The sequence below is a fragment of the Geotrypetes seraphini genome, chromosome 8 (genome assembly GCF_902459505.1).
Source record: "Geotrypetes seraphini chromosome 8, aGeoSer1.1, whole genome shotgun sequence".
Lineage (NCBI taxonomy): Eukaryota > Metazoa > Chordata > Amphibia > Gymnophiona > Dermophiidae > Geotrypetes > Geotrypetes seraphini.
Window position 1 is genome coordinate 82,485,399 of NC_047091.1, and position 26,483 is coordinate 82,511,881.

General features: G+C 47.8%; 1 protein-coding gene across 2 annotated transcripts in view; it reads left to right on the forward strand.

Annotated features, from left to right (window-relative positions):
* GANAB (glucosidase II alpha subunit) overlaps positions 1–26,483 on the forward strand; it is a 196,719-nt gene that overhangs the window by 50,622 nt on the left and 119,614 nt on the right. For both annotated transcript variants that reach the window (XM_033953779.1, XM_033953780.1), the window contains 3 exons: positions 15,557–15,638; positions 15,755–15,854; positions 16,302–16,398. In XM_033953779.1, coding sequence (XP_033809670.1) covers positions 15,557–15,638; positions 15,755–15,854; positions 16,302–16,398 — 279 coding nt within the window. The remainder of the gene's footprint in view (positions 1–15,556; positions 15,639–15,754; positions 15,855–16,301; positions 16,399–26,483) is intronic.

Genomic DNA, 26,483 nt, shown 5'->3' on the forward strand with positions numbered 1-26,483 from the left:
AAAGACCGGGGACCTGCGCCCCATACTGGACCTCAGGAAGCTCAACAAATTCCTGGCCCGGGAGAAGTTTCGAATGCTATCTCTCCCGGTTTTGTACCCCCTCTTGGGGGAAGGGGACTGGATGTGCTCCCTCGACCTGAAGGAAGCATACACCCATGTTCCGGTGCACCCCGCCTGTCGAAGATTCTTACGATTCCAGGTGGGGGACCTCCACCTCCAGTACAGGGTACTGCCCTTCGGCCTGGCCGCGTCCCCACGAGTATTCACGAAGTGCATGGTGGTGGTTGCAGCAGCCCTCAGGTCACGTGGACTCCATGTGTTCCCTTACCTGGACGATTGGCTCATCAAAGCCCCGACCAGGGAGGGGGTTATCTCAGCGACCCGACAGTCGATTGCCTTCCTGCAAACTCTCGGGTTCGAGATAAACTTTCCAAAGTCTCAGTTGAGGCCGTCGCAGTCTCTTCAATTCATAGGTGCGGTGCTGGACACGGTGCGCCTACGCTCCTACCTGCCGACCCAGCGGTTGGAAACCTTGGTACGGATGAGCCGCCAGGTCTCCCAACTATCGAGGGTGTCGGCCAAGCGCATGATGATGCTGCTGGGCCATATGGCCTCGACGGTACATGTCACGCCGTTTGCGAGGCTACATCTGAGGATCCCTCAGTGGACCCTCGCGTCCCAGTGGCGTCAGGAGTGCGACCCGGTGTCTCGCCTCATTTCGGTAACTCCGCCCTTGCGGAAATCGCTGCGTTGGTGGACAGACTCTTCAAATCTGTCCATGGGGCTATTGTTTCGCACTCCGCCTTTTCGCAAGGTCCTGACCACGGACTCCTCGGAGTACGCGTGGGGAGCCCATCTCGACGGTCTTCGCACGCAGGGCCTGTGGTCGGCAGAAGACCGTCAGTGTCATATCAACGTGCTAGAGCTGCGGGCCATCTTCCTAGCACTTCGAGCCTTCGTTCACATATTGCAGGACCAGGTGGTCCTCGTCCGCACGGACAATCAGGTGGCAATGTATTATGTGAACAAGCAGGGAGGAACGGGGTCATGGCCCCTCTGCTCCGAAGCTCTTCGCCTCTGGGAGTGGGCGGCCTCCCGGAACATCTTCCTCCGGGCGGTCTACATCCAAGGAGAACGGAATTGCCTGGCGGACAAACTGAGTCGACTTCTGCAACCGCACGAGTGGACTCTACACTCAGCAGTTCTACGCGAGGTTTTCGCTCACTGGGGAACGCCACAGGTGGATCTGTTTGCCTCTCCGGAGACACACAAACTACCACTATATTGTTCTCGGATGTACTCGCAGGACCGTCTGGAAGCGGATGCCTTCCTACTCGACTGGGAAGGGAGGTTCCTGTATGCATTCCCTCCGTTCCCTCTGATCATGCGAACGTTGGTACACCTAAAATCGTCCACGGCCACGATGATTCTCATAGCACCTCGGTGGCCGCGTCAGCACTGGTTCTCCCTGCTGCTCCAGCTCAGTGCCAGAGAGCCTCTTCCCCTGCCTGTCTCTCCTTCTCTGCTGTCTCAGAGTCAAGGATCCATGTTACATCCCAATCTGCAGTCATTGCACCTGACAGCCTGGTTTCTTGTTCCCTGACTCCTCCGGACCTGTCTCAATCGGTGAAGGAGGTGTTGGAAGCCTCCCGCAAGATCTCGACGAGGCTTTGCTATGCGCAGAAATGGACCAGGTTTTCCACCTGGTGCTCGTCTTTTCACCTGGATCCGGTATCAGTTCCGGTATCCTCGGTTTTAGAATATTTGTTTCATTTGTCGCGCTCTGGCTTGAAAACCACTTCGGTGCGGGTTCATCTCAGTGCGATTTCTGCTTTCCACCAACCTCTGGAAGGACGCCCTCTGTCACTCCATCCCTTGGTGACACGCTTCATGAAAGGGTTACTCAGGGTTTGTCCCCCTCTTAAGCCTCCGTCTGTCGTGTGGAATTTGAATGTGGTTCTGGCTCAACTGATGAAACCCCCGTTTGAGCCACTCAACAAGTCCCTCTTGAAATTTCTGACTTGGAAGGCGGTGTTTCTAATTGCCCTCACCTCCGCCAGGCGGATTGGGGAGTTGCAAGCCTTGGTTGCGGACCCTCCTTTCACTGTCTTTCATCACGACAAGGTGGTTCTCCGCACCCATCCTAAGTTTTTACCTAAAGTTGTTTCTGACTTCCACCTCAATCAGTCCATTGTCCTTCCTGTGTTCTTCCCGAAGCCCCACTCCCATCCTGGCGAGACGGCGCTTCACACGCTTGACTGTAAGAGGGCGTTGGCATATTATCTTCAACGCACCAGGTCTCATCGGAAGCTTCCTCAATTGTTTTTGTCCTTCGATCCCAATCGATTAGGGCATCCAGTTTCCAAGCGCACTCTGTCTAACTGGTTGGCCGCTTGCATTTCCTTTTGCTACGCTCAGGCTGGCCTTCCTCCCCCGGGTCGAGTCACGGGGCACAAGGTCCGAGCGATGGCAGCTTCGATAGCTTTCCTCCGATCCACTCCGATGGAGGACATATGTAAGGCTGCCACTTGGTCTTCGGTTCATACATTCACCTCTCATTACTGTCTGGACACTTTATCCAGGAGTGACGGCCGGTTTGGCCAGTCAGTTTTGCAAAATCTGTTTTCCTAAATTGCCATCCTCCCACCTGCCCTTTTTTGGTTAGCTTGGAGGTCACCCACATGTGAGAATATCATGCCTGCTTGTCCTGGGATAAAGCACAGTTACTTACCGTAACAGGTGTTATCCAGGGACAGCAGGCATATATTCTCACAACCCGCCCGCCTCCCCGGGGATGGCTTCCTTGCTAGCTATGGAACTGAGGACCACGAGGTGGGATGCACCCTCTAGTGGGCGAGAAGGCACGCACATGCGTGGTGCAGTGTGCAAACTTGAAACTTCAATCAAGTTTGCTTGAAAAGCTGTCCGCGCCGGGGCTCCGTAGATGACGTCACCCACATGTGAGAATATATGCCTGCTGTCCCTGGATAACACCTGTTACGGTAAGTAACTGTGCTTTTTGAGTGGCCCAGATGATATGACAGCCCTTAGTAAAAAAAAAAAAAAAAAATACTGCATTAAGACCTTTTTAAATATTGCTTTAGCATTATGGCATGACACCGGTCTCTTTTTCTTCTCAGTTATGTTTGACTCATTTGCCCAGGGAGTTTCAGGGCTTTTGAGTTAATTCCAGAATTTGTATTTGGGCCTTTTAAAACATATTTTATGTACTGTATATACTCAAATATAACCTATCCAAATATAAGCTTAGATAACAGTTTTTCTCTCTTTTGGGGGTGGGGCAGACTGTTAACTGATAGTAAATGAAATGATGGCAGATAAATTTAATTTAAATTGTTCTTTTTCTTAGATATTTCTGGGCCAGAAACCCAGAGCTCTGCCCGGTACTATGCATAGGTTCCATTTAGTCTCTGTCAAAGCTCACTCCAGCTCATCCATCCCAGCCTATCCTCAACTGAATGGCCATATATGTGACACAGACTGTGCAAGTTTGACCAGTACTGGCCTACGTTCTTTAATATATATCATTATTTTCTGATTAGAGATCCTCTGTGTTCATCCCATGCTTTTTTTAACTCTCTCACCGTTTTCCTCTCCACCACTTCCCTCGAGAGCGCATTGCAGGCATCAACTACCCTCTCTGTAAAGAAGAATTTCCTAACATTACTCTTGAGTCTACCACCCCTCAACCTCAGTTTATTCCCTCTGGTTTTACCATTTTCCTTTCTCTACAAAATATTTTGTTCTACATTAATACATTTCAAATATTTGAACGTCTGAATCATATCTCCCCTGTCCCTTCTTTCCTTTAGGGTATACATATTCAGTCTCTCCTTTTACGTCTTTTGGTGCAAACTTCCTACCATTTTCGTCACGTTTCTCTGGACCGCTTCAAGTCTTCTTATGTTCTTTGCCAGATATGGTCTCCAAAATTGAACACAATACTCCAAGTGGGACCTCACCAACGGACCTGTACATGGGCATCAACACCTTCTTTCTTCTACTGGTTAAGCCTCTTTCTATACAGCCTAGCATCCTTCTTGTAAACCGTCCAGATACATGTGATGGTTGGTATATCAAGCCATAAATAAACTTGAACTTGAAATAAATTTGTAACAGCCACCACCTTGTCACACTGTTTCTTTACCTTAGATCTTCAGATACTATCACCCCATGGTCCCTCTCCCCATCCGTGCATATCAGTCTCTCACCTCCCAGCACAAACAGCTCCTTCCGATTTCTGCATTTCTATGCCTTGAATTTTAGTTTCCAGATATTAGACCATTCCTAACTTTTGCAGATCCTTTTTCATGTTTTCCACTCCCTTGTTAGTGTCTACTCTGTTTCAAATCTTGGTATCATCCGCAAATCTAACCCTTCAGCAATGCCGCTCACAAACATATTGAACAGGATCGATCCCAGCACCTTGAGAGACTCCACTACTCCGCTTCCTTCCTCCGAGAAAATTCCATTAACCACCACCTCTGGCGTCTCTCCATCAACCAGTTTCTAATCCAGTTCACCACTTTGGGTCTTAACTTCAGCCCATTAAGTTTGTTCAAGAGTCTCCTATGAGGAACCATATCAAAGGCTTTGCTGAAATCTAAGTAAATTACATCTAGTATATGTCCTTGGTCCAATTCTCTGGTCACCCAATCAAAAAATTCAATCAGATTCGTTTGAAAAACCATATTGCCTCGGATCCTGTAACCCATTAGATTGTAGGAATTTTACTATCCTTTCTTTCAGCAACGCTTCCATTATTTTTCCAGTAACCAAAGTGAGGCTTACCGGTATGTAGTTTCCCACTTCATCTCTGTGACCACCTTTGTGAATTGGTACCACATCCACTCTTCTCCAATCCCCAGAAACCACCCCCATCTCCAGAGACTTGTTGAACAAATCTTTAATAGGACCCGCCAGAACCTCTCTGAGGTCCCTCAATATCCTGGGATATAAATTGGGGTGGGTGAGTTATATTCAAGTATTCATTTAGCAGCAGCCAACATTTCTTGCCTCTCCATCACTTCCACCCCAGCAGCAACTGACATTTCTTTCTGAACCCCCACTCCCCCTTGGCCACCGCCACAAACATTTTTCACCTCCCTCAGATAATCAGCTTTTCACTTACGGGTACTTGTGTCCCCATTACACGCTGATAAAGTTATCCGCTGACTGGATCAGAGCGGGACTTTGAGCATTTGCGTATGCTCTTATACCTGCCAGCTCCTGCCCTCTCCAAGATTCTCTGAGACTTTGGCAGCAGTGGAGAGGGGGTTGGTCAGAAAGAAATGCCAGTTGCTGCTGGAGTGGAGACAATGGGGAGGTGGGAAATGTTGGCTGTTGTTGCGGTAGCAGAGGATATCAGAAAGAAAATGTTGGTTGCTGTGGAAAGAGGTGATGCCAATGAGGAGATGGGAAATGTTGGCTGCTGCTCCGGCGGTGGCTGGGGAGAGAGGTAAGAGACTTGAATATAAACAGACCCCCATTTATAAGAACATAAGAATTGCCACTGCTGGGTCAGACCAGTGGTCCATTGTGCCCAACAGTCTGCTCACGCGGTGGCCTCCAGGTCAAAGACCAGTACTCTAAATGAGTCCAGCCTCACCTGCATATGTTCTAGTTTAGCAGGAACTCGTCCAACTTTGTCTTGAATCCCTGGAGGGTGTTTTCCCCTATAAAAAAACTCCGGAAAAGTGTTCCAGTTTTCTACCACTCTCTGGGTGAAGAAGAACTTCCTTACGTTTGTACGGAATCTATCCCCTTTCAACTTTAGAGAGTGCCCTCTCGTTCTCCCTACCTTGAAGAGGGTGAACAATTTGTCTTTATCTGCTAATTCTATTCCCTTCAGTACTTTGAATGTTTCAATCATGTCCCCTCTCAGTCTCCTCTTTTCAAGGGAAAAAAGGCCCAGTTTCTCCAATCTCTCACTGTACGGCAACTCCTCCAGACCTTTAACCATTGTAGTCGCTCTTCTCTGAACCCTTTTGAGTAGTACTGTGTCCTTCTTCATGTATGGCGACCAGTGCTGGACGCAGTAGTCCAGGTGAGGGCACACCATGACCCGGTACAGTGGCATGATAACCTTCTCCAATCTGTTCATGATCCCCTTCTTAATCATTCCTAGAATTCTGTTTGCCCTTTTCACCATCACTGCACATTGTGCAGACAGCTTCATCGACTTGTCGATCAGAACTCCCAAGTCTTTTTCCTGGGAGGTCTCTCCAAGTACCGCCCCGGACATCCTGTATTCGTGCATGAGATTTTTGTTACCGACATGCATCACTTTACACTTACCCACATTGAACCTCATTTGCCATGTCGATGCCCATTTCCTGAGCTTGATTATGTCACAGTGCAGGTCTTTGCAATCCCCCTGTGTCTTCACTACTTTGAATAACTTCATATCGTCTGCAAATTTAATCACCTCACTCGTCGTACCAATGTCCAGATTGTTTATAAAGATGTTGAAGATCACGGGTCCAAGCACCGAGCCCTGCGGCACCACACTGGTGACGCTCTTCCAGTCTGAGTATTGTCCATTTACCCCACCACCCCCCTCTCTGTTTCCTATGCTCCAGCCAGTTTTTAATCCACGTGAGTATTTCACCCTCGATTCCATGGCTCGCAAGTTTCTGAAGTAGCCATTCATGCGGAACCTTGTCAAACGCCTTCTGAAAATCCAGATATACAGTGTCGACTGGGTCACCCTTATCTGTCTGCCTCTTTACTCCCTCGAAGAAGTGCAGCAAGTTTGTCAAACAAGAACTGTTTTTGCTGAAACCGTGCTGGCTGGTCCTCATCAGACCGTGTCCGTCAAGGTAATCAATGATGCAGTCCTTTATCAGCGCCTCTACCATCTTTTCCGGTGCCGAGGTCAGACTCACCGGTCTGTAGTTTCCCGGATCTCCCCTCAAACCTTTTTTGAAGATCGGCATAACATTTGCCACCTTCCAGTCTTCCGGAATCTTTCCCGATTTGATCATCAGATTGGCTATTAGTTGAAGCAGTTCAGCTATAGTCCCTTTCAGTTTCTTGATGACCCTCGGATGGATGCCATCCGGTCCCGGAGATTTATCACTCTTAAGCCTATCGATCTGCCTGCATACCTCTTCTAGACTTATCGTTAACCCTGTCAGTTTCCTGTCTTCATTTCCAGCATATAGCCTGATGGGTTCCGGTATGCTGTGTATATCCTCTTCGGTAAATACAGATGCAAAAAATGTGTTCAGTTTGTCGGTGATTGCATTGTCCTCTTGTAGCACTCCCTTTTTTCCATGATCATCCAACAGTCCCACCGCTTCCTTCGTGGGTAATTTCCCCTTAATATATCAAAAGAACGGCTTGAAGGTTTTTGCCTTCTTAGCTATTTTTTCCTCGTACTCTCTTTTGGCCCCTTTTACTGCCTTATGGCACCTGCGTTGATGTTGTTTGTGCTTATTCCAGTTTTTGTCCGTTCTTGACCTTTTCCAAACCTTAAACAAAGTTTTCTTGTCTCTGATCACTTCCTTCACCTCTACAGTGAGCCACGCCTGTTCCTTGTTCTTTTTCCTCTTGGATCCCTTGCTGATACGCGGAATATATCGATTTTGCGCCTTGGTGACTGTGTCCTTTAAAAGGGCCAAAGCTTGCTCTAACGTTTTTACAGTGCTTATCCTCTTCTTAATCTTCTTCCCCACCATGAGTCTCATTCCTTCATAATTCCCTTTATCGCAGGACAAGCAGGCAGCATATTCTCACATGTGGGTGACGTCATCTACGGAGGCCAACGCGGACAGCTTTTCAAGCAAACTTGATTGAAGTTTCAAGCTTGCTATGCTGCACCACGCATGTGCATGCCTTCTTGCCCACTAGAGGGTGCATCCCCACCTCGTGGTCCTCAGTTCTGTTTCTTCCGCGGAGCCAGAAGCCCTGTTGAGTTTTTGCTCTATGCTTTATTGCCTTCTGTCACCGCGGCTGGGGTTTATTTCTTAGTCGCTGTGCCTTTTTTGTTTTTGCTTTGATCGCGTTGTTGTAATCAGTCGAAAAAAAAAGTTTTCGTTCCAGGCTCCGGGGGCTCCCGGTAGCCGCGGCCGCGGGACCTCGTTCGTTCGCGGCCTAGTTTTTCGTTCATGTCCCGACCCTTGTCGGGCTTTAAAAAGTGCACCCGGTGCGATCGGTTGCTTTCCATCACCGATCCCCACCGGTGGTGCCTTGTCTGCCTGGGTGCGGATCACCCGACGAACTCTTGCACTAGGTGCTCCACTTTTCAACCTCGAGCGCTCCGCCGCCGGCGCGCCCGCATGGCGGAGCTCTTTATTGTAGAACCCGCGGCGGGGAAGGCCTCGACGTCGGCCTCAGTAACCTCGCCCTCGCCGCGGATGCCTTCAACTTCGAAGCCTGCGTCTACGACGCCGAAGTCGGCCCCGGGTAAGTCTCCGCTTCCTTCCTCTACTCCAGGGTCCTCTAAGAAGCCGTCCTCGGGTTCCTCGACGGGGGCGGGTGGGTCGTCCTCGGCCCCGCCCCGGACATCGAAGTCGGGTGCTCCGCGGGAATACTCGCTGCCGAGGTCGCCCTCGAGGGAGCACCCGTCGGCCACGGACATGCCGTCCATGATGGCCATCCCCGTGTTTCAGGACATGCTCCGAGCGCTTATCTCCTCGGAGCTGTCCTGTGCCCTGGCCCACCTGCAGCCGTCCTCGGCCCCGACCGCAACCCCGGCCTCGGCTCCGGCCTCGGTCCCGGTGGTTGTTCCTGCCTCAGCCCTGGCCTTGGCCTCGGCCTCGACTATTGACCAGCCTGCGCGGAGCGTGCGACCTCGGGACAAGGTGCGCCGGATTCGCAGGATTTCGTCTTCTGAGTCCTCGACGGGGTCCTCCCGGGGTTCCTCGCCCTCGGGTCGGCCTCGGGCGAAGCACCGGTCCCGTAAGTCCAAGCGCCCTCGTGGGTCGCCTCGGAGGCGCGGTCGTTCCTTGCTGGCCCGGGAGGCGGAGATTCTGCGGGTTTCGGAACTCAGCCTGACTAATCCGCAGCTGTTCCGTTCCCTGGCGGGGAAGGGATCGAGGGATTCCTCCCCGAGGAGGAGGAAGGCTTCGGTACCCCGTACCCCGGGGACTTCCCCGAGGGGCTCCTTGGGACTTCGGAGGTCTCCGACCCTGACACGGTCCCTCGGGGCGGCTTCCTGGGGGTCCGGGGCTGGCACGGGTCGTGAGCCCGGATACTCACGCGAGGCTTCTCCGTCCTTCTGGACGACGCGGGCCTCTCGCTCCCCTTCCCCTCCCTCGAGGCCCTCCTCGTTTTCGAGGTTTGTGGTGGATATGGGGAAGGCTTTGGAACTGGACCTTTTGACAGGGTCCCAGTATTCCAAAGAATTTTTGGAGGAACAGGATTTACCCTCTCCTCCGAGGGAGTCTCCATGCCTGCCCTTAAACAAGATCCTGCAACAGACCTTCTTGCGGAATTTGGATTCCCCTTATGCGGTCACGGCTGTCCCCTCAAAGATGGAATCGAAATACCGCACGGTCCCCTGTAAGGGGTTCGAGAAGGCTCAATTGTCCCACCAGTCTTTGCTGGTGGAGTCGTCATTGAAGAAATCCCAGCCTTCTCGAGTGTCCGCAGCGGTTCCGCCCGGGCGTGAGGGGCGTACCCTGGATAGGTTTGGGCGCCGCCTCTACCAAAATTCCATGATGGCGAACATGGTGCTTAACTACGCATTTATATTCTCTTCGTACCTGCGCCATCTGGTCAAGTCCATGCCCCGTTATCACAGGGTCATGCCCGACTCACATAAGGGGGACTTTGGCAAGCTCATGGATTCTCTGTCCCAGTCTACGACGCTTTCGAATTAACATCACGGGTCTCCGCGTTCGCAGTGGCGATGCGCCGCCTAGCGTGGTTGCGCATTGTAGATATGGACCCCAATCTGCAGGAGCGCCTGGCAAATTTGCCCTGTGTGGGCTCGGAGCTCTTCGATGAGTCCCTGGAGGTGGCTACTAACTCCTGTCCGAACATGAGCGCTCCTTCGCCTCCCTAGTACGCCCCAAGGTGATGTCGTTGGCTCCAAAGCCGTACCGGCCTCCACCGCGGCGTTATCCGCAGAAGTCCATGCCGGCTTTCTCCAGGCCTCCTCCCAGGCGACCCCCTCAGCAGGCCAGGGCTCCACAACAGAAGCCTCAGGTGCAAGGGGCGTCCAAGCCGGCGCCGTCTTTTTCACGCTCTGAGCGGATGGGGGCGGGCCCCCTCCGCGCTGCAGTCGACCCCGCTACCCATCGGGGGTCGGTTGAGAGCATTTCATCCTGCCTGGACTCTCATCACCTCCGATCCTTGGGTGCTCCGAGTCGTCTCGGAGGGTTACTCCTTCAACTTCAGGGAAATCCCGCCGGACAGTCCACCCAGTGCGTGTCCTTCAAACAGGTCGCAGCTCCCCCTGCTCCTTTCGGAAGCCAGGGCCTTGTTGGGTCTCCGGGCTGTGGAGCGGGTGCCCCCCGACCAGCGGGGGAAGGGTTTTTACTCCCGCTATTTTCTGGTCCCGAAAAAGACCGGGGACTTGCACCCCATTCTGGACCTCCGGAGGCTCAACGAGTTCCTGGTCCAGGAGAAGTTCCGTATGTTATCTCTACCGGTCCTGTACCCGCTGCTGGATGAAGGGGACTGGATGTGCTCCCTGGACCTAAAGGAAGCTTATACCCATGTTCCGGTGCATCCCGCCTTCCGCAAGTTTCTACGGTTCCAGGTGGGGGAGTTGCACCTTCAATACCGGGTCCTCCCCTTTGGCTTGGCTTCGTCCCCTCGAGTCTTCACGAAGTGTATGGTGGTAGTCGCGGCGGCCCTGCGATCCCAGGGTCTGCAGGTCTTTCCCTACCTGGACGATTGGCTGATCAAAGCTCCTTCCAGGGAGGGGGTTATCTTAGCGACCCGACAGACTATCATCTTTCTTCAGCGTCTGGGGTTCGAAGTGAACTTTCCCAAGTCTCAATTGTGCCCGGCTCAATCCCTTCAGTTCATCGGGGCCGTGCTGGACACGGTTCGCCTCCGTTCGTTCCTCCCGCCTCCACGGTTGGAGGTCCTGCTTCGACTCAGTCACCAGATATCGCTGCTGCCCACAGTATCGGCGCAGCGCCTGATGATTCTACTGGGCCACATGGCATCTACGGTTCATGTCACGCCGTTTGCCCGCTTGCACCTGAGGCTTCCTCAGTGGACAATGGCGTCAGGTTCGGGACCCGGTCTCCTCCCCTGTGACAGTGACTCCCTCCTTGAGACGCTCGCTCCATTGGTGGACCAACTCTTCCAATCTTTCCGGGGGTTTGCTCTTTCTCGTCCCTCCGCATCGCAAGGTCCTGACCACGGACTCTTCAGAGTACGCTTGGGGGGCTCATCTCGACGGTCTGCGGACTCAAGGACTGTGGTCGGCGGAGGACCGTCTTTGTCACATCAATGTCTTGGAGCTTCGCGCCATTTTTCTGGCTGCTCGAGCTTTCTGCCACCTGCTGCACGATCAGATAGTCCTAGTGCGGACGGACAACCAGGTGGCAATGTACTATGTGAACAAGCAAGGGGGGACGGGCTCTTGGCCCGTGTCGGGAGGCCCTCCGCCTTTGGGAGTGGGCGGTCTCTCAGAACATCTTTCTTCGGGCGGTTTACATTCAAGGAGAGCGGAACTGTCTGGCCGACAAACTCAGTCATCTGCTCCAGCCGCACGAGTGGTCGCTCAAGCCCCTAGTTCTGCACAAGGTCTTCGACCGCTGGGGGACCCCTCAAGTGGATCTGTTTGCCTCTCCGGAGACTCACAAACTGCCTCTCTATTGTTCTCGGATGTACTCCCCGGACCGTCTCGAGGCCGATGCCTTTCTTCTCGACTGGGGAGAGAGGTTCCTTTATGCGTTTCCTCCTTTCCCTCTGATCTTGAGGACATTGGTGCATCTCAAATCGACCAGAGCCACTATGATTCTCATTGCGCCTCGTTGGCCTCGTCAACACTGGTTCTCCCTGCTCCTTCAACTCAGTGTCAGGGAGCCTCTGCTTCTGCCTGTTTTTCCCTCTCTGCTGTCTCAGAGTCGGGGTTCGCTGTTGCATCCCAATCTTCAGTCCTTACATCTGACGGCTTGGTTCCTTTCCCCTTGATTTCGGTTCCTGTTTCTCAGTCTGTAAGGGAGGTTTTGGAAGCCTCGCGCAAGGTCTCGACTCGGCTTTGCTATTCCCAGAAGTGGACCAGATTTTCATCCTGGTGTTCCTCGCACCATCTGGATCCGAGCTCGGTTCCGGTGACTTCGGTCCTGGAATATTTGCTTCATTTATCCCAGTCTGGGCTGAAGACGACTTCCATTCGGGTGCATCTCAGTGCTATTGCTGCTTTCCATCGGCATCTTGAGGGTAGGTCTCTCTCCCTTCATCCTCTGGTTACTCGTTTCATGAGGGGTCTTTTGAATGTTCATCCTCCTCTGAAACCTCCTCCTGTAGTTTGGGATCTTAATGTGGTTTTGGCTCAACTGATGAAGCCTCCTTTCGAGCCTATTGCCAAATCTCATCTTAAGTTTCTCACTTGGAAGGTGATCTTTCTGCTTGCGCTCACGTCTGCTCGACGGATTAGTGAGCTGCAGGCTTTGGTTGCGGACCCACCTTTTACGGTGTTCCATCATGACAAGGTGGTTTTGCGCACCCATCCTAAATTTTTGCCTAAGGTTGTGTCTGATTTCCACCTCAATCAGTCCATTGTCCTTCCGGTGTTTTTTCCGAAGCCTCACTCTCATCCTGGTGAGGTGGCGCTTCACACACTTGACTGTAAGAGGGCGTTGGCTTTTTATCTTCAACGCACTCAGTCTCATCGGAGGGTTCCTCAATTGTTTTTGTCCTTTGACCCTAATCGGTTGGGACGTCCTGTTTCCAAGCGCACCTTGTCCAACTGGTTGGCTGCTTGTATTTCTTTTTGCTACGCTCAGGCTGGTCGCACGGTCCATGGTCGAGTCACGGGGCATAAGGTCCGGGCTATGGCAGCTTCTGTTGCTTTCCTCCGGTCTACACTGGTTGAGGACATCTGTAAGGCTGCCACTTGGTCTTCGGTTCATACATTCACCTCCCACTACTGTCTGGATACTTTGTCCAGGAGCGACGGCCGGTTTGGCCAGTCGGTTTTGCGTAACCTGTTTTCCTAAATTGCCATCCTCCCACCTGCCCTTTTTTGGTTGGCTTGGAGGTCACCCACATGTGAGAATATGCTGCCTGCTTGTCCTGGGATAAAGCACAGTTACTTACCGTAACAGGTGTTATCCAGGGACAGCAGGCAGATATTCTCACAACCCGCCCTCCTCCCCGGGGATGGCTTCTTTGCTGGCTATGGAACTGAGGACCACGAGGTGGGGATGCGCCCTCTAGTGGGCAAGAAGGCATGCACATGCGTGGTGCAGCATAGCAAGCTTGAAACTTCAATCAAGTTTGCTTGAAAAGCTGTCCGCGTTGGGGCTCCGTAGATGACGTCACCCACATGTGAGAATATCTGCCTGCTGTCCCTGGATAACACCTGTTACGGTAAGTAACTGTGCTTTTCGGAAGTTCAATGCCGTGGCCGTCGTTCTGGACCGATGTTTTGCCCCTGCATCCAGGTCGAAGCGGATCATGTTGTGATCGCTGTTTCCCAGCATCCCTTCTACTTCTACACCTTGTGCTGGTCTTTGCAGTCCATTCAGAATTAAGTCCAGAATTGCATTTCCTCTTGTATTTTCCTTGACAAGTTGTTCCAGGAAGCAATCGCCTACAGTTTCCAGGAACTTGGTCTCCCTAGCGCAGCCGGAGGTGCCTAGGTTCCAGTCTATCCCCGAATAGTTGAAGTCACCCATGATAACTGCTTTGCCTCCCTTGCAGTTGCATTTAATCTTATCCGTCATTTCTCCATCAATTTCTTCGGACTGCCCTGGGGGTCGGTAGTAGATGCCAATCTTCGTTTCTAGTCCATTTGTTCCCAGAATTTTGACCCATAGAGACTCTAACTTATCCTTCTGTTGTGGCGTGTTCTCTCCAGTAGATTCAATTCCCTCTTTGACGTATATGGCAATGCCCCCAGCTTTTTGAGCCTCTCTGTCTCTGCGGTATAGTTTGTATCCCGGTAGCACAGTGTCCCAGACGTTTTCCTCAGTCCACCATGTTTTCGTGGCCCCCCTTTGTTTTTTAACCAAAAATCTTGTTTTATATTCCAGTATATACGGTAAATTCTGCGTCCTGTCTTAATGAATCAGATGCTTTCGTGGATGTTAGCCGCCAATTATTAGACTCTGCATTGGCTCCCTATAGAACAGTGTATCGCAAACTGTGTGCTATGGTGAGATTACAAGTGTGCCGCGAAGAAGATGAGTCAGTCACTGCAGGTACCTCTCCTCTGCCCCACCCCCTGGTGATGGAGGGATTTCCAAAACCCAACATTTTGTCTGGATTTTGGAAGGTCCCTGAGCTTAGGGCCACATCTACAAGGCTGCTGAGCATGCGCAAATGTCGACATGATAACATCGTGCACATGCGTGTGACATCACCGGTCAATATCCTCGCATGCTAAGAAGCTCTGTAGACATAGCCCTGAGTTTAGTGTGCCGTGGCAGAAAAGGTTGTGACACACTGCTATAGAAGAACAGATTCAATGCAAGGTATTATGTATGATGTTTAATTCAGTACAGGTGTTGGGTTTTATGTATTTGACCAAAAGGATAATGAAACATAGGACAGTCCATTGGTTGTGCTTTATTGGAAGTTTATTACTAGAAGTGCCAACAGTGGGACATAATACAGACTCTCAGCTGAGAGAGTGGGCCTTTTCAAAGGTGGACTTATTGTTGTGGAATAAATTGCAGCTAGAACTGCATGAAGCAAGACAATGCACAAAATTTTTGAAAAGTCTTAAAAATATGACTGCCCCATGTGAGGGGGAGGGGAGGGGGAGATTAAGTGGAATCTCAGATGTTATGATGGTTTGACATTGAAGGAGATGTGGCTGATGGGGTATTTTGGATAAAAGTTTTATATGGATTTTTAATTTTTAAGTAATAGTTTATATTTTGGGTTAAGGGGGGAATGGGAGGGTTGGTTTTATTGTATATCGCTCGGATAATTTTAATTAGCTAGTGGTATATACAATTTTTTTTAAAAAAAGTAATAGTGCTAGATCAGTGATTGGATGGTGATAAAGTTTAGGGACTTGCAAAGAAGCATGTGGTGCATGGTAGAATGTTTTTGGGAGCCCTCTTGCCATCCCTGATATAAATTATATGAATTAAAGTCTCCCACAGTTCTCTCATGACCTTTCTTTCCTAGGGAAGTATTTCCATCAGGATATTTTGAGGGCAGTGATGACGTATAAACTTTGGTGGGAGGAGCTTCTTTCTTGCTGCTGATTCCCTTTCTGTTGCTCTAGCACTGATATGGGTGATTTTACTGTAATTCTTTCTTCTTGTTAAACAAATGCTCAGGTAAACTCAGCAATAGTTTATCTGATTCAGAGCTTTCTGCTTCTTGCTGCCCTTGACTTGGGAAGCCGTGGGGGGGGGCCTGATCTTTCTTCTCTTGCTATTTTCAGGGGTGAGGAAGAGGGGGCAAAAGAGTCTCTGGAGAGTGAAAAGGAGGATATCTCTGTCCTAGCAGAGGAAGAAAGTCAGCAGGTAGGTAGGACATAGGGCCTAGCCTTCACAATTAAGCACACTCCCAGATATTGTGGTGAAGGGGAACTGAAGGAGGCATATGTTCTCTGGTGAATTCTAATATGCATATATTTCAGGCAGTGGATTCAGAAAATGAGAAGGAAGAAGCTCAGGAGAAGGAGGAGCCAGGCACATGGGAGGAGACATTTAAGACCCATACAGACAGCAAACCGAATGGTAAGAGTTCCTATGGCTTCGTATATGTCCACTGATTCCCCATCACTCGACCTGGAATGTGAAAGATAAGATAGGGTGTTAAGCACAAGCTGTGTTCATAGTAAATAATAATAATAATAACAGTTTATATACCGCAGGACTGTGAAGTTCTAAGCGGTTTACAATTATTAGAAATGTTACAGATTAGTAATGTTACAGATTAAATGGAATAAACAAAGTACAGACTTAATTATTGATAGTTCTAGCGATCATTTGTTGAAGATTGAGATTGTATAGGTTGGTTTCCTAAGTATTTCATGAACAGATGTGTTTTTAGGCATTTCTTGGGTGCTATCAACAGCATAGACATCTCCAAAATTATTTCTTCTAAGCGTGACAGACAGTGTCCTAGGTGCTGAAAATTCCCTGAGGGGTTCTTATTTATTTTTGTCTTTTTTTTATCCTTAGGCCCAACATCAGTAGGGTTAGATTTTTCATTGCCAGGCTTTGAACATGTATATGGGATCCCTGAGCACGGAGATAACCTGAAACTGAAAAATACTGAGTAAGTAGTATGGTTCTGTCTTTTTCTTACCTGCTATCTGCCTAGCTTTTGTTTCCTTTTGAACATACTGCTGGTATTCTGAGTATGAGATAAAGTTGGATTATGGGGTATAGTAATGGATGACTATCTGATGTTGCACAATGAAACTGTATCTCTGTCATACAGATAAAGAGGATGCTGACTGAATGATAATGCACTGTACAGCTAGATCTCTTTTATATAAGCATGAAGGGAAATAACTGGCTGATGAAGCACAGTAAGACCATATCCTTATTATACAGGAATTGGTACAGGCTGCTTCTTTAGCATCCAAACCAGACCAGTGAAAAAATTGTGGCTGGAGACGGAGAAACAAAGTAGTCTGTGTGATTCACTCTTTTATGGCACAGTGCAGCCTTAGAATGCTCAGAATGTCTCTGTTTCTAGTGATTGGATTATGGGCAAACTGTGCAGCTCCTGGACTGGCATATATTTGTATCCCACATGCCTAAGGAATTCCTGAATGCTCATTCTACTCTAGTCCCTAGTACGAGGGGGTACTGAAAATTTTCAGTCCCAGAAGGGAAGACATGAAACTTACAAGTAATTCCACATATTCACCCCAAAATTCAACCCACTTGACACATCGTGTCTGAAGTTTCTGTAACCCTTCCAAAAAATATTCTGATGTCTGGTCACTGAAATACTACTCTGCTATTGCAGTTACCTCCAAATCATTTGAAAATTGTCACACTTTCAAACTCCTTTTAAGGTTTGGAAACAGAAAATAGAACATAAGAATAGCCACTTCTGGGTCATACCAGTGGTCCATCACGCCTAGCAGTCCGCTCATGCGGCGGTCCCCAGATCAAAGACCAGTGCCCTAACCGAGACCAGTCCTACCTGCGTTCGTTCTTGTTCAGCAGGAACTTATCCAACCTTGTCTTGAATCCCTAGAGGATGTTTTCCCTTATAACAGAAGAAGCAAGATCTGGTGAGTAGGGTAGATGGTCTATGCACTGAAACCCCTCCTGCGTCAAAACATCCATCATTTTGTCAGCCTTGTGAACAGGTGCATTGTCTTGCAAAAAGAGAACTCCTTTCCGCAGATTCCATCTCCATCTTTCTTTCAGTGCCTCCTTTAATTGGCACAGCAAGTTACAGTAGTATTCTGCATTAACTGTTTGGCCCCTTGGAAGATAATCAGTCATTACAACACCTTCCTGATACCAAAACACTATGACCATGACCTTTCCTGATGACTTTTGGGTCTTGAGTTTCCTTGGCCTTGGAGAATGTGAATGCTGCCATTGTGGACTGTGGTTTTGTCTCAGGATCATAGTGGTGTAACCATGTTTCATCAACAGTAACTAGTTATTCCAAAAAGCTGATCATCAGCTTGCTAAAAATGCTGCAAAATCAACTTGGAAGTGTCCACTCAATATCGTTTCTCATCTGCATTCAGACATTTGGGCACCCATTTAGCTGAAAGCTTCTGCATACCCACCTGTTTGTGGATTATACTCTCAGTACATGCCTTGGATATCTGCAGTGTCTCAGCATCAGGTCATGAACATGGTCAACAGTTTCAGGAGTTGACACCGTTTGAGGCCTCCAGACCTCGCTTAATCTTTGGCCTCTAAATCTCTATGCTGAAAGTTTGCACACCACTTCTTCATAGAGTATGATGGGCATTTGTCACTGAATATTTGCATCATATATTCATGGATTTCCTTTATAGTTCTCTTCTGCAGGAATAGAAACTTCATGATGTCCACTGATGTCCCTTGAAAATTTCACATTTTTCGTTGACATGGTTCAATCAATAATCTAAAACAATGTCAAAATATAGCATAACGATTTTGCAAATTAGCACTTTGCAAAATAAAATAGCATTCTTTTCAGCTGCAGTGACAAAATAATGCTCAGAATTTGGAAGTTGGTTAGGCTGAGAATGTTTCAGCACCCCCTTGTAGTGCACGATGTTCTCAGACTTTTACCGCAGGTTGTTGAAGTTTTGAGGTCGGTATACTTTAGTGTACCATTCTCTTTCAGCATCTGGCAAGCATTGATAGTCTAGATTGAATTGATTGTTTATTAATCAGGGTATTTCCACAACAGTTATTCAGCCCTGTGAGTTGACTATTTTATGTAGGACAGGGGAGTCAAAGTCCATCCTCGAGGCCGTAATCTAGTCGGGTTTTTAGGATTTCCCCAATGAGATCTACTAGCACACAATGAAAGCTGGGCATGCAAATAGATCTCATGCATATTCATTGGGGAAATCCTGAAAACCTGACTGGATTACGGCCCTTGAGGAGGGACTTTGACACCCCTGATGTACGAACTTTGTCTTACCTTTCAATATTTTTCTTAGGTAATGCCATTCTTGTACAGTACCACTCTATTCCTGAACTAGTGGGTTTTGTATCCCATCTTGCGAGATCTCTTGTAGGAAGCCTCATTTACATTTTTTTGATCCTCCCCTCTTATCTCAGGACTGCCCTCTGACTTCCTACAAGCCAGACAGTAGGAGCTAGTCTTTTCTGCTTGTATTTATTTTTTCTCTAAAGTCTATTTCTTTGTGCTGTAGAGCAGTGTTCTTCAACCTTTTTACACCTATGGACCGGCGGAAATAAAATAATTATTTCGTGGACCGGCAAACTACTAAGACTGAAATTTTTTTTAAAAAACCATCGCCGCCCCGTCCCCGCGAGCTCGGTCCCACAAACCATCTGATCCCATCCACACAAGCCTCAAATAGTTATAATTTTATATTGAACATATTTTATTAAAGTATAAAAAGAAACAATATTCTATACAATTGACATTTTATAAATACAAATAATACAGGGCAAAGATCAATAAAACCCCTGTCTCCCCTCCCCTTCACATATATCCCCTCTACTATCAAGAAAACTGAATAAGCCAAATTATTACAGAATGCTACACAAATATCAAGTAACAGAATACCACAGTCACACATGACAGGAATGGTGTTAGGGTAGTGGAACTAGGGCAACTGCCCCCTGGTCAGAGAGAGCCCTAAGCCAGCTGGAAGCTAAAGATGCACTGCCTGGGCTTTGCACTCCCCAATTAAGTCTAGCAAGATACATATTTCAAATCTGATATATTTGAATCACAAGATAGAAATAAAATTATTTTTTTTTACCTTTTGTCGTCTCTGGTTTCTGCTTTCATTGCCTTTTCACTCTCTTCCAGCCAGTGTCTGCCCTAAGAACATAAGAATTGCCACTGCTGGGCCAGACCAGAGATCCATCATGACCAGCAGTCCGCTCACGCGGCAGACCTCTGGTCTAAGACCAGCACCCTAACGGAGACTAGCCCTACCAGCGCACGTTCTTGTTCAGCAGGAACTTGTCCAACTTTGTCTTGAATCCTTGGAGGGTGTTTTCCCCTATAACAGCCTCTGGAAGAGCGTTCCAGCTTTCTACCACAGAACTTCCTTACGTTTGTACGGAATCTATCCCCTTTCAATTTTAGAGAGTGCCCTCTCGTTCTCCCTGCCTTGCAGAAGGTGAACAACCTGTCCTTAGCTACTAAGTCTATTCCCTTCAGTACCTTGAATGTTTCTATCATGTCCCCTCTCAATCTCCTCTGCTCAAGGGAGAAGAGGCCCAATTTCTTTAATCTTTCGCTGTACGGCAACTCCTCCAGCCCCTTAACCATTTTAGTCGCTCTTCTCTGGACCCTTTCGAGTAGTACCGTGTCCTTCTTCATGTACGGTGACCAGTGCTGGACGCAGTACTCCAGGTTAGGGCGTACCATGGCCCGGTACAGCAGCATGATAACCTTCTCTGTCTCTTCAGTCCAGCATCTGCCCCTTCCATTCACTGTCTGTCTTTCCCTGCCATCTCTCTTCCTGCCCCCCCCACCCCAATTTGGTCTGGCATCCATCATCTTCCTTCTGTTCCCCTCATGGTCTGGCATCTCTATCCTTCCCTCCCCCCTGTGGTTTTTAGCATATCTCTCTTCTCATTTCCTCCACTCAGATCTGATATCATTCTCTGCTCTCTCTTCCCTTTTCTTTTCTGGTCTTCCTTCTCTATTTTCTGCCTCCATCTAAATTAAATTCTTTCTTACTATTTAGTCCCGTTCCCTCTTTTCACTGTGTCTACACACAGCTTGTCACCCCTTTCCCTCACCCCTTCATTATCTTACTATTTTCTTCCCCCTTTATTTATCTCCTCCTTCCATCCAGTATGTGTTCTTTCCCCACTTCCATTCAGCATCTGCTCTCCCCTCTCAACTGACATCCATCTCCCTTCTGCTCTCTCTCCCTTCTTCTCACTTCCATCATCTGTCCCCTTCTCTCTCTCTCTCTCCCCCCCCCCCAACTTCCATCATCTGCCCCCCCTTCCCCTCACCTTTGTGGGTCACTTTCTTTCCCCTGAGGGTGGCTCATGTCAGAGGGGAAGCTTTGGCCGAGCAGAACCGATTGCAAGGAACAGTGGAACTTACTTGATTGATGTCGATGCTGGGGCCCGTTGCCGTTTGAAGGAAAAAAAAAAGATGGAAAAAAGGGACCTGCAAAGGTGAGAGGAAGGGAAACCTCCAGGACAGCTGCTCTTTGCCCTCCTTCAGCGGCCCAAGAGTCCAGACCAACAGCAGCAGCTCTGTGTACTTCTAACTTCGGCACAGAGCTGCCCCTAATCAATAGTTTAGCGCGGTTTCATGAGGCAGCCTCGGGGCCTTTGATAGCCAGCCCGCTTCGATGATGCGATGTGGGCCGGCCTAGCAAAGGCCCCGAGGCTGCCTTATGAAACCGCGCTAAACTATTGATTAGGGGCAGTTCTGTGCCGAAGTAAAAAGCCTACAGAGCTGCCGCTGCTGGTCTGGAGGTGCGGAGACAAGGCAGGAGGCAAACGCGGTGGAAGGCAGGAGTCCCAGCACAGCGACTGTAACAGGAAGTTGCAAGTCAGCTGACGCCGGCCTTTCGTTGCGGCGGGGACTGAATCCTTCGCGGACCGGCAAGATTTTGTTTGCGGACCGGCACCGGTCCGCGGACCGGCGGTTGAAGAACTGTGCTGTAGAGGATTCCCATGGGGGACAGCTCTGATTGCGAGAGATCACAGACTTTGCAAATGAAATCTGTTACCAGGAGGTTGGCTGCTTTGCTGTGCATTCACCTGGACAGTCTGCATTTTCAGTTCGGGGCTCAGGGACTGTTCTCTTAGGAGCGTTGCTCACCAGATTTATCTGCTAGTGGGTTTGAGCACAGGCTGCATGGCGGTGTATCCAGGATCGGGGCCAATTACGTTTCTCCACCCGTTAGTGTGTGGGTTCCAGAAGGGGTGGAGGTCTCTGACCAGTGCATTGGGTCCAAGAGGCAGAAGATACTAGTAGTCTACATTAAAGGCTTCTTGAGGCAGATGATCTCCCTGTAAGCTGTTCCAGCTTCTTTCCTGCAGCTCCCAGAACACAGTATGGCACAGTGAGTTACAGGCTGTGACAGCCTCTGAGATCAATTTTAGGTGGTTTTCAGAGTTGAATTTTAGGTAATTTTCTGGTTAGCCCTGGGTCTCCCCACCCCAAAAATCCCAAAATCATTGTGTTTTGTAGATTTGGGATTCCCGATCCATTTTTAGCACTAAAATTGTTCCCGCAGTGGCCATCTTGGATTTCCTACTTTGAATTTAAATGTTTTTATTTGCCTCAAAACACCTCGTTTTTCAAAGAAAACTGTCAGGATGGACTCCTCAGGGCAGGATTCTTTGGATTCATGCCCTGTTTGAGATGGATGGCTATCAGGTGAGCAGCTATATTTCACGTGCCATGAGGAGGGTAGCATCTGCTTTGACCCGCACCCCTGCCCCTTGGGGGGGTCTGATGCCATCCAAGGACCGTCCGAGAAGTCCAAATTGAGCCATTGATCCAAGCTTCTCTGATGGATCTTACGATCAAGACGGTACTCTTGGTGGCCATGACATTGGACCATTTAGTGTACAAACTTCAGGCTTTGTCCTGCAGAGATCCATTTTTCCAGATTACAAAATCACACATGATCCTGTGCACTGTCTCTTCCTTTTATGCTGACAGTGGTTTCTAGTTTTCACATCAACTAGGAAGTGCGGTTGCCAGCTTTTACATACTCTGGTTCGAGCAAACATGACAGGGTGTTGAAATTTCTGGATGTACATAGATTTTTTCGGCAGTAATTGGATGTCACAAACAAACTTCATTTTTCAGATCATCTCTTTATGCTGACTGGCGCAGCCAGGAATGGTAGACCAGCCTCGAAAGCATCCATTTTGAGATGGATCTGAATGGCGATTTCATCTGCCTACATTGGAGCTGGAAAGCAGCCTCCTGTTTCGATAAAGGCTCACTCCACTCAAGGCATTGCTTCCTCATGGGCGGACTCTGCAGAGATTTCCCCAGAAGAGATTGGTAGAGCTGCCACTTGATCTTCTTTGCACACCTTTACAAAGTTTTATAGAATAGATGTGGCCACAGGGGATTCTGCATTTGAATCTTCAGTTCTGGCAGCAGGTTCATCAGTCCCACCCTAAGTTTGGAGGACTGCTCTGTTACATCCCACTAGTTCAGGAATAGAATGGGATTGTACAAGAAGATAAGATTAGTTTCTTACCTTTGCTAATCTTCTTTCTTGTAAATCTACACTCTAGTCCTGAAGCCTGCCCTGGGAGTTGCTGATTCGCTGATTGTCTGCCTCCATAAGTACTGGTAAGTTGGACTTCTGATTCTTTGACCAGCCTTTCCAAGAGTGACATCCGCAAGTGCACTTTGCTCCAGAGAGTCGCTCACTGTTGTGCCCCACACTGTTTGTGGAGGCTGTGTTTCCTTGTTGTTTATGGTTTATAATGTTTGCTAAACTTGTTTGATTGTTCATTGTTGTTATGCATTTTCATGATATGAGCAGATTAGACTCTCGGGGAATTTCCCCATATCCCTCCACTTTCTGTGTTATATACAAGTATGACTGTCTGTTTTTGTACCAACTGGAAGTCAGAGGGCAGTCCTAAGGTAAGAGGGGAAGATGTAAATGAGGCTTCCTACAAGAGATCTCGTGAAATGGGATACAGAAACACCAGTCCTAGGACCTTGGCCGGTTTTGGCTTAAAACTTCTAGTCCCTTTTCTATTATAAGGGTGGATGTCTGGAGGTTTTATATTTTAGAGGTACTGAGTCTCAAAATTCATGTAATTTGGGAAAAGTTCTTAATATCTAAACGTATGGCTTTTGCTGGCAGACACTCCCAGGAAGTTTCTTTGCTCCTTCAGTTGACTGCAGATCAATCTTTCTCAGTTTTTTTACGATCCTTGGTTTTGGCGTAAGCATCCAGCTGAGCCATCTGATTCTCAGAAAAAAACAGATATTTTTTTCCCTTCTTGAGCAGTCTCCTTGATTGAGCCATTTTGCGTTATTGGGGTGAGAAGGTAAGGGCCATAGTATTTGGTTCTGGCAGATTTTACCCCGTTTGGTCGGTCTAGGAAGAAGATTTCTACTTCTCCTTGGACTACCTGCCCATCTTCCTCTATGCAGTGTGGGAAAGCTCCAGCCTTATTGCAAGTAAATTTGGATAAGTTGAGGACTTGGAAAACAGATCACAGAGACAAAATGTTAGAATCAGAGGAATCCCTGACACTGATGACTACAAGGATTCTGCAAAGGTGGTACAAGAGTATCAGCAGCTGTTGTTCCAGGATACTTCAGATATTGGTGACAAAGAAATTCAAGTGAAGGTGGACAGAGCTCTTAGGACATTGGGCCTGAAGAGGGTGATCTCTGACAAGATATTGTGTTATGTTTTCATCACTACACAGATAAGGAAAAGATTCTAAGAAATGCTAAACAGAAGGGTCCTGTTATCTGGCAGAATCACAAATGGAAATATTTCAAGATTTGTCTGCTATCGCTCAGCAAAGGAGGAGGGAATTCTGAAAGGTGCTTGCTTATTTAAGACAGAACAGTATCAGACAGATAGGTTGTTCCCTTTTGGCTTGTTGGTGACGGTGCATGGATCTCACAGAATAATATCATTCGTTATGCAGGTGTGGGAAATGCTGCTGAAGGAGGGCTTTGAATCGAAGTGGTGTGTCAAGATTAACAGCATTAGCAACAGGAGGTGGAGACCAGGGCACAAATGGTACCTGAGGGAGATGACAGTGAGACTGGATTCATCTTTGATATGCAACTTTAAAAAGTTAATGTTTGCACAGTGGGGAGACTCATTTTTTTAGATATGCATGGGATATTATGTTTGGATATGTGATTGATAGGGGGGAATGAATATAGAAATGGAATTTGTGAGTGTGTTTTGGGGTTGAGGAGCAATGGGGCTTGATGGCATTGCACGAGGTCATGGATGGAGGTGGTATGTTTTTTGAGAGGGGGGAAGGGGTGGGGAGGTTGAGGGGTGAGATGTGGGCCTTTGGTAGGAATGATAGGATGAGTCTTTATTTTAGGCCTTCATCCTGAACCTGTGGAATTGTGTGGGGAGTTGGGTAGACTTTCCAAGATGTAAGATGTTGTACTCTAAATGTGAAAGGGTTAAATGTTCCCCCCAAAAGGCAGTTATTACTCAAGGAGCTTAAACAATTGAAGGGGGGTGATTTGTTTTTTGCAAGAGACTCATTTAATGAAAACATTAGAGAAATTAAATATAAAAATTACCCTTTGTGAGTTTGGACTTCTAATAAGATAGAAAAGAAGAAAGCGAGAGTGAGAATATTATTTGATAAATCTCTTTAAATTAGCACCGATGGGGAGTAGAGAGATGAAGGGGGTAGGTGACTTTTTTGGAAATTATTTGTAAATGGGGTTAAGGTGACCTTAGGGGACTTTTTTGAGAGTTTGTCAGATAAGCTCATACATGTGAAGGAGGGAGGCCCTTCTACTGGTTGCAGGAAATTTTAACTTGACTATGGATCGTAGAATGAGACTCATTAGGAGGAAAAAAGGAATGTTTAAAATTAGATAGAAAAAATTGCATAAATTTGTAGATGTGCTCAACATAATAGATGGATGAAGAGTACAGCATCTGGGAGATAAGGATTTCACCTATTATTCTCCAATGCATGACTCATACTCCTGGATAGATTATATTGTTTAGATTGTAATGGGGGTAGATGCAAAAGGCAGAAATAGAGACAATGACATCAGTGTGGTTGGAACTGAGGTGGGGGGTTATCAAAGAGCAGGCACCCAATATTGAAGACTTATTGATAATTTGCTTTGTGATCATGCACTAGTTAAAAAAAAGTAGAAGAGATAGCACGGGACTTTTTGTATCATAATGATCTGGGTGAATATTCTGCCCAAACTACTTGTGAGAGCCTGAAAGCAGTCTTACGAGGTGAATTAATAGCAATTGTGACTTATCAGAAAAAAACTGAGGGTGCAGAAAGAGAGCATTAAGGCAGGAACTAGTGGTAAAGATGGATCAGCATAAAAGAGGACAGGGAGGAGAAGACCGAAGAAGGAGAAATCAGAAGATTAGATTTGCTTTGGGTACCATCAAATTTAAATTGGATTATTTGAAAGAAAACTTTTTTTGAGTCAGGAAATAGGCTGAGCAAATTATTGACTGAAGATCCATCAAACTAAATCTTACATTGTATTAATCAAAGATAAGTCAGGCAAAGTTTTAACTGAAGATAGGGCCATATAGGCTCGTTTCTGAGAATTTTATGAGGAGCTATATACCCCAGAGCATCAAGCAACTGATGCTGAAATCTACCAATTCTTCAGTTGCCTAAGTTGCAGTCAGGCAGTCGGAAGCTGTGGAAGCATTAAAGACATCACAGAGGATGAGGTTCTAGCAGCTATAGAGACTATGAAACTTAGAAAATCTCTAGTTCTTGATGGCTAATAGCATGCTCTGATGGGTCCTTTTTATATATAAAAAAAATTGTTCACTGATTACCCTGCCGTTGGTTCACCTTTATAATTTGTTAAGGGATGAAGAACAGTTACCATTTTTCATGAGATTGGAGGGTATCACCATATTCCCCAAGCCTGGAAAAGATACCACACAATATGGAGGGTTCTACCCAATATCACTTTTAGGGCTAGATACTAAGATCTTAGCCAGGATCTTAGCAGATCACTTAGTGCAGGAG